We start from the raw sequence: 7,654 nt of genomic DNA, 5'->3' as shown, positions 1-7,654 counted from the left end.
TCGGCCTGTGGGTTGGAAACAGGCTGTCAGGTTACACTTAATTAAGCTAATGCGCCTGATGCGTTCAAATGATGGCGGTTACACTAAATTAAGCGTTTTAAATTGGCGGTTCTGTCACAGCGTGGTGGCACCGGCCGCGGCCTGCGCATGTCTTGTTGCGGCGGCGGCGGGGGGCGGCGGCGCCGCAGTGCGACACCGGCCGCGGCCTGCGTTCCGTGTTGCGGCGGTGGCGGCTCCTTCCATGGCCGGCCAGCGCGGCTCCGGTTCCGGCTCCGGCGGCGACGGCCCGGTTTGGAGGCGTTTGGTCAACCTGTGCTGCAGTCTGTTGGCAGTACCATGGTGGTGTGTGCCGAGAGCGGTTTGCTCGGGCGGCTGCCAGCGTCACCGTGGTGGCATCGTTGGCTGCGCCGTGCGATGGTTTAATGGCTACACCATGGTGGTGGGGCTGTTGACGCCGGCCGTGTCTTTTCATTGCAGTTTCGATGCGGGTGAAAACACATCCCTCCTTGGGACGGCGTCGATGGCGTCATTTCCTTCCTGAAGGCGATGTCGAGCTTCTCTGGCTCTGACCTAACTCTTGCTTTTCCGGCATGGAGGCTTCCCCGGCGTTGGCGGCTTCCGAAAGGGCTTTTTTTTCTTTTGTTTAGGGTTGTGGTGGCTCGTGTCGATGTCCTATCCAACCGGGTAGAGTTCGCGGCGGCTCGGGTCGATGTCCCAATCCGACCGGACAGAGTGTAGGTTGTGGTGGCTCGTGTCGATGTCCCAATCCAACCGGGGGGAGTGTAGGTTGTGGTGGCTCGAGTCGAGGTCCCAATCCGACCAGCCAGAGTCGAGTGAGTTTCGGTTGATGTCCCAATCCAACCGGCCGGTGTTGTAGCGGTAGGTTTTGTAGTTATGTTTGTGCGGTTTTTGGGTCTGATTTACTTATAAACATTATCAATTCTCTTCTTATTAATATACGCCGAACCGTTAGGTTCGGAATCTTTCAAAAAAACAGTGTGATACCATATCATTGGTTTGGTTGGCCCATGCCGGTCCCGGGACACCTCGCGAAATTCCTGTCGACTCCATGCCCTCGCAAGTTCGCAACAGCAACGCAGCGCATGAGAGGAGCATGTCGCGGATGGCGACGCGACATGGGCACAGGAGGAAACGAGCGATGCATCGGCGCGAGCGAGGGCAACACGTGTGCTCCGGTCAGACACACTGGCCGCGCGCGCTGGATCTCCCCGATCTCAGCATGGATTCATGCATGGTCATGGCCACCTCACGAGTTGGCCAGCTTTCCAGCCTGTGATGGCCTGATGGGTGGCAGTGGCACCAAGCACACACAGGTGGGTGTATGTCGCGGCGCTGGCGTTCGTGGCACCGGTGGCTGGATGCTTGCGTTGCTGGCTCGCCTGATTGGGAGCCCCGTGCCAGCATGGGCCCAAACTGTACCCATCTTGGACGAGCGGATGCATCCACATCTACTACGTGTTAGATTGGTTTTTCCGTGTCGTCCGCTGCCTCCATGCTTTGCTTGGCATTTGGCAAGTAAGCATACAGACCTACTCCGTATCCGTAATTCCAAAAAAAAAAAGTTCGTTTAAAAGAGTTAAAGAGTTTGCACACATACTTACTGTTACTTACTCTCAGGGCTTAGCTCTCTAGAAGGGTGTGTGCACAGGAGGGTACTCAAAAGATTGAACATTTGGATGGGTGCTGCACGCTGCGATGGTCCATGGCTAGCTCCATGCGACGACCGTGCGTGCAATCATGCATGCGAGTTCAGTCTAGTGTGCAACACGTGAACAAGCATGACCAGTGGCCGCTACGATCGATGCCAGGAATTTGTTTTTTTTTTTTGAAAACTTATGCCAGGAATTTGGACAGGGGCAAACGGCCGCTAGCATCAAGATACAGGCCGGCCTCGGACATCATTTGTTCATCGCAACAGAGCAGACACCATCAATACGTGCGACCAAAACATCGCGTCAATGGCAGTGCTGGTGCCTTGTAGGCGGTGGTGCATGCATGAATGCAAACCAATTTGTTCCATCTGTATAGCCTACCCTTCAAAAGCACAATGATCACTTCATTTAATTTGGTCATCAGAAGCTTATAGTAATAAAGTTAAATCTAATCGATGGGTGACCACTGTACTACACTGCAGTTTTATATGTAACCTTTCTTCCCAATAAAGGGTTCCGCTGCTTTTAATATGAAGCATATGCAAGAATGCAACCTTTTTTTTTCCTAGGGAAAGGTTTTTTTTGCCTTTTATGATTCCTGCCTCTCTTTTTTTGTGATTCTACTCCATGATGCATCCATAAGCACTATTAGTATGTGTCAAGCTTGGTGCTTGGATCGACAAAAACGATTCTTGGTCTGGGAAAAGCACAGCCTAAACTTGCAATGCTGGCAAGCGCCAAAACAGTGAGCTCGCATGCCATTTCTTCCCGGTGCCGTCTCGTGCATAATTCCGACCTGCTCCTCCTCCTCCTCCCGCCCCCTGATTGCTCCGACACACTGTCGCCTAGTCCTAATTCTCAATGGATCTGCCTCATCAGCTTCTAGATCTGCAAATGCCGTGATCCAAACCCCGATCAACCCGAACTGAAGCTTCCCCGGACGTTCGCGCAGGATTAAACTAACGGGCATTTTTTTAGTCTGGCGCACACATTCCATTTCCTGCCGCGCTCAATCTGCAGAGCAGCAGCAGCAGCAATGGCTGCAGCTCAACGGCTGCTGCCGCGGCCGCGCACGGGCGCACAGCTGTGTCCGCGAGTAAAAAACTCGCCGGGGGCAACGCGTCCGGCCACGTCGAGATCCGCGGCCGATTGGCCGTCCACGGATCCGTCCAGGGTCGCAAGAGATTCCTCCTGCCGCCCGGTCGTCGCGCGGGCGCGCAGGCTCCACGCCCTCCGCGGCCGGTGCCGCCTCCGAGGCCGGACGCGCGAACGTTCCCGGAAGCTGGCTAGCTAGCTGCGCCAAGGGCGGGGCGAGGCCGGCCGCGAGGGGCATGGTGGAGGCGAAGCGACCTGCTGGGGAATCATTTGGGTTGGGGGCGCGCGGCGCAACCGGGCCAAGTGGCCCGTCGTGCAGCAGGGGCGGCTCCCCACCGGCCGGGCAGCGCGCGCGCCCGGCATGTGCCGCGCGCTCCGTGCCTGCCTCCCGCCACGCCCCCGTGAACCAACGTGCGCGATCGAACCCACGACGCCCGGTGGTTGAGTTGAAGGGGCTAGCTGTTCTGGGCCGAGGCGAGCAGCTCGCCGCGGCGCGCATGCACGGCGCCACGCTTGCACCCCCGCGCGCGAGGTGGCTGGCCGCCTGGCACTGGCAGGCTACGTTATCTCATCTCCCCCGCCGGCCGGATCGGTCGCCGGCCGCGCGCCTCGCCGTGCGTGAACGCACGGTTAGTTCGTTTCGTGTGGCCATGAACCGTTGACGACGACGCAAGATCGATCGATCCATCTTGCTCCGATCCAGCTGATCCACGGCTTCATGTGGAACACGCGATGACGAGATCACGGGAATCCTTGTTGAACGGGAACGCGAAACCGCGCGCATGGACCGGACCTACCAGTGTGGCGGCGATGTGGGCTAGTGCGGTCTACAATACGGGGGCAGCTTGCTAGGTCACTGTTTCTGATGAGCGGGCGGGAAGGAAAAGGGCGCCAATGATCGAACGTGACGCCACGTGAACTCCGGCCGGCTCCGGTCGCCGGCCGCACCACGCGTCCCGTGCCCCCGTGCGGGGGGAGCTGCAAGGGCGCCACCGCGTCGCACCCCGCCTGCACGGTGCACGCGACCTCTACGTGCGGCTACGCGAGCGACCTAGCGCCTGCGTGGGATAGCCTTTTGGCCTACCTGCAACGGAAAGGCCACGGTGACGCAGAGCAAGGAAGACGATGGAAAGATCCCAGCGAGGCAGCAGTCGTCTGCAACACACACTCTCTCTTTGACGTACGTGAACCCGGCCGCTAGGGTGCATGAGAGTAACTTTATCGGTAAGGAAAAAACCAGAGGTGGCCGATAAACGCGTTTATCGGATTTCTCGGAAATTTATCAGATTTGTCGTTTCTCTTTCGGACAAAATTTATAAAAAAAATTCTCAAACTTTATAAAAAAAATCTAGATGATCTCCAAACAATCTAATATGAAAAACAAAACATCACAATGCTTAGAAATAAGAAGATACGTAGCTTAGAGGATATGAGGTGAGTACGAATTCAAAATTACCGATAATTTTTATCAAACCGCTCACCACCGATAAACGTGATTATCGGTTTTCTCGGAATTTTTTCGCTGAGAAAATTTTCCCAGACTAGAAGGATCGAGAGGGGGGGAAATATTTTTCAAGAAGATCATGAGACAAGCAATTTCATCTGATATTTGTAAAAAAAAATCTAAAAACGCACAGTAATGTTTACATTTCACGCACACACGACATTCACATGCACAACCACACTAATTACGGTAAAAGCTAGTGTACTACATCTTTCACATTTAATATTCCTGTGAATATGATAATCATATTTCGTGGTTACATTCAAGACTTCTAATTAGCAACGATGCCTTTCCTGTCTCCCCCTTTATCCGTAATTGTGGTGCACTTTTACTTCACTTGTGAATTATTAAAATGGCGAATCCGGATACTTTTTAAATCCTATTCTTCCATTTAGGTACGGAAAACGAACTTTTCAGGAATAATGTAAAATTATTGGTGATCAACATATAACATATAGTTTCTTACCGTGTACAACCGAAAATAGGTGCTAGTGGCGGAACTGAGGGGGCTGGCAGGGGCATGACCCCTCAACAAAAACAAAACCATTGCATAGTATATAATTTGCTAATAAAATTAAATCAAATTTCTATAGAAAATCAATGCAAAACTAAAATAAAGATTGTTTTTTATTTGGTAAAATAGCCAATTTCGTCCCTAAACTTTTAGTCGAGGGTCAACTTCGTCTCTAAACTTCTAAAATGACAAATTTACCCTGCGACCTTTTTCATGCAGCTCAATCTAGTCTTTCGCTCTACGTGTCTTACCATGTTAGCATGCCATGTAATTTTAAAAGTTTAGGGATGAAGTGTTTGCCCCCTTGGATTTTCTCTCAAGTTATTTCACTAGTCTGAGACCTACCACTTTTTCAAATCAAATGTGAAAGGTTTCACTGGGCTTAAATTCAGTGTTGCATAATTCAACTATTAATTGTTAATGGGTGAAGATCCGAAGATCCAACTCCGAAATTCCTTTCCATTTTCAAATATAGATGCTCTATTTTTCAAACTAAAACATCGATCGCCCAGCATCCCTGATGATGCCGACAGGCTATGTAAGTATGTTTCAGATGCTTGTGCTTTCAACCTGAAACCTTGATCTAACATGATCGTCTACCCATGTCGGAACCTGGAAATGCCCGCTAAAAAGCTTGACAAGGTGTGCATTTTTATGCCTAGCAAATAATCTTTTGAAACACACGATGATGCTCTGTCGTGTCTGATTCTTCGCCCAATTAAGCGAAACTAAAGATTGGATTTTTAGGCAATGAAGCATTATTCTAGCCGGCCGGCATGATATTCATATTCGGCCGTGCTCACTCTTTGACCCCCTTTCTCTTCGCCAAGAAAACCCAGCAAACCTCCAGCCTGTGCTGCCCCCGCTGGTGGCTACACGACACTTCACCCTCTGCCGCCCCGCCTCGTCTCCGTCATCCTCGCGCTATATATAGCCCCCCACTTCGGGTCTTCCTCCCCCATCGCCATCCCCAGCGCAGCCTCAAGGAGACAGCGCAGCACACGAGCCGGAGGCGGATCGATCGGAGCAGCACAGCAGCATACTACAGAAGGTCACATCGGGAGCAGAAGAAGCTACGAATCCTACCGCGCACAATGGGCATCTGCGTGTCATGCGACGCGGCCGACGAGGGCGCCGCGGCGGCGAGGGTGGTGCTCCCCAGCGGCGAGCTCCGGGAGTACGCGCCGCCGGCCACTGCGGCGATGGCCCTGGAGGAGGCCGGCGGGCAGGGGTCGTGGTTCCTCTGCGACGCCGACGGGATGGTGCTCGAGGGCCCCGTCGCCGTCGCGGCTGTCGCCCCGGGCGAGGAGCTCCGGCCGGGGCAGATCTACTTCGTGCTCCCCGCCGAGATGCAACGCCGCCGCCTCACCGGCGACGAGGTCGCCGCGCTCGCGGTCAAGGCCAGCTCCGCGCTCGTCAAGGCCGCCGCGGCCGCGGCCGCCGCCCAGCCGTCCTCCCCCTGCCGCCGGCGCCGGCGCGGAGCTGTGGCGCCGCTCGTGTTCCCGGTCCCCGAGGAGGACTACGCCGTGGCGGACCCGGTCTCGCCCGTCGCGGCGAAGCCAGCGCAGAAGCGGAGGGTGGCGTGCCGCGGCGGGAGGGCGATGAGGTTCTCTCCCGACCTGACCGCCATCCCGGAGAGCGAGTAGGGAGCCTCAGCTCTCTCCACGCCGCCGATCTCTCGCTGCGTCTCTGGTGAAACGGGTCGCTCGCCGGTGGTTGACCGGACGGTGTGGCTGGCCGCGCCGGGGATCTCGTCGTCTCGATGAAGCAGGAAGTGCTCTCGAGACGGATCGGAGAAGTGTGCGTAGCCTGTGTTGGCGCCGTTAGTTTGGGCGGCAAATCCCAGCTTCCCAAGGATGAGAGTTGCCTAGTAGGTAGATGCAAGTGTAAATACACGGAAACCCTGTGGAAAACGTGCGGTGTGCTCAGTCACAGTTTGGAACAAAGCTGTTTTTAGTGCTTGTGTTCAGGCTCTGTCTCGTACTCTTGTGCATCTTCCAATAAGAGTAAAGTACATCACTGGGTCCTAAACTTGTGTCGTTGTGTCATTCCGATCCCTAAACTTACAAATCGACCATTCATGTCCTCAAACTTGTCCATATGTGTCATCTCGGTCCATAAACTTGTTTTACTGTGTCATCCCGGTCCATAAACTAGAAAATCAAATGTTTACGTCCTCAAATTTGTTCAATCATATCATTCCGGTCCCTAAACTTGATTTTGAGTCTCATATAGGTTAAAACAAGGCGATCTAAAATCTATATATCAAAAAATAATTCATAATTTTTCATATAAATTTGAATGAAGATAAACTTTATATCAAAATAATAGCCCTCGACGTAATCTATAATTTTATAGTTGAAATATTTTTGAATTAAAACTGTTTAGGGTCTCAAAATATTATTGTAAGTTTATAGATTTTGAAATTTAAAAGTTAAAATTAAATTTTGGGACTCTAAATAATTTTAATTAAAAAACTTTTCAACTGCAAAGTTGTAGATCATGTCGAGAGATACAATTTTGATATAAAATTTGTCTTCATTCGAGTTCATATAAAAAAGTTATAAATTATTTTTTAATATAGAGGTTTTAGATCGTCCGGTTTGGATTTAGATGGGACTCAAAACCAAATTTAGGGACTAGAATGACACGACTGGATAAGTTTGAGGATCTAAACAGATGGTTTATAAGTTTAGGGACCGGAATGACATAGCCAAATAAGTTTGAGGACATAAACGATCGATTTACGAGTTCAGGGACCGGGATGACACCGCCTAACAAATTTAGGGACCGGTGACGCACTTTACTCTTCGAATAAAATCCTTGTCACCCTTGATAAAAGAACTTTTTAGCGCTCACAACTTCCTT

General features: G+C 52.0%; 1 protein-coding gene across 1 annotated transcript; it reads left to right on the top strand.

Moving 5' to 3' along the window:
- Window positions 1-5,651: 5,651 nt before the first annotated feature.
- On the top strand, window positions 5,652-6,769 carry LOC120689968. The gene has a single exon (XM_039972466.1). The coding sequence runs from the start codon at window positions 5,881-5,883 to the stop codon at window positions 6,430-6,432; it is 552 nt and encodes a 183-aa protein (XP_039828400.1). The 5' UTR covers window positions 5,652-5,880; the 3' UTR covers window positions 6,433-6,769.
- The last annotated feature ends 885 nt before the right edge of the window (window positions 6,770-7,654 follow it).

This window comes from Panicum virgatum, chromosome 9N, assembly GCF_016808335.1.
Source record: "Panicum virgatum strain AP13 chromosome 9N, P.virgatum_v5, whole genome shotgun sequence".
Lineage (NCBI taxonomy): Eukaryota > Viridiplantae > Streptophyta > Magnoliopsida > Poales > Poaceae > Panicum > Panicum virgatum.
This window is presented reverse-complemented; position numbering and strand designations above follow the sequence as displayed.

Bases quoted from the DNA above. Each gene is read 5' to 3' on its own strand.
- LOC120689968 (XM_039972466.1), top strand. From the start codon at position 5,881: ATGGGCATCTGCGTGTCATGCGACGCGGCCGACGAGGGCGCCGCGGCG.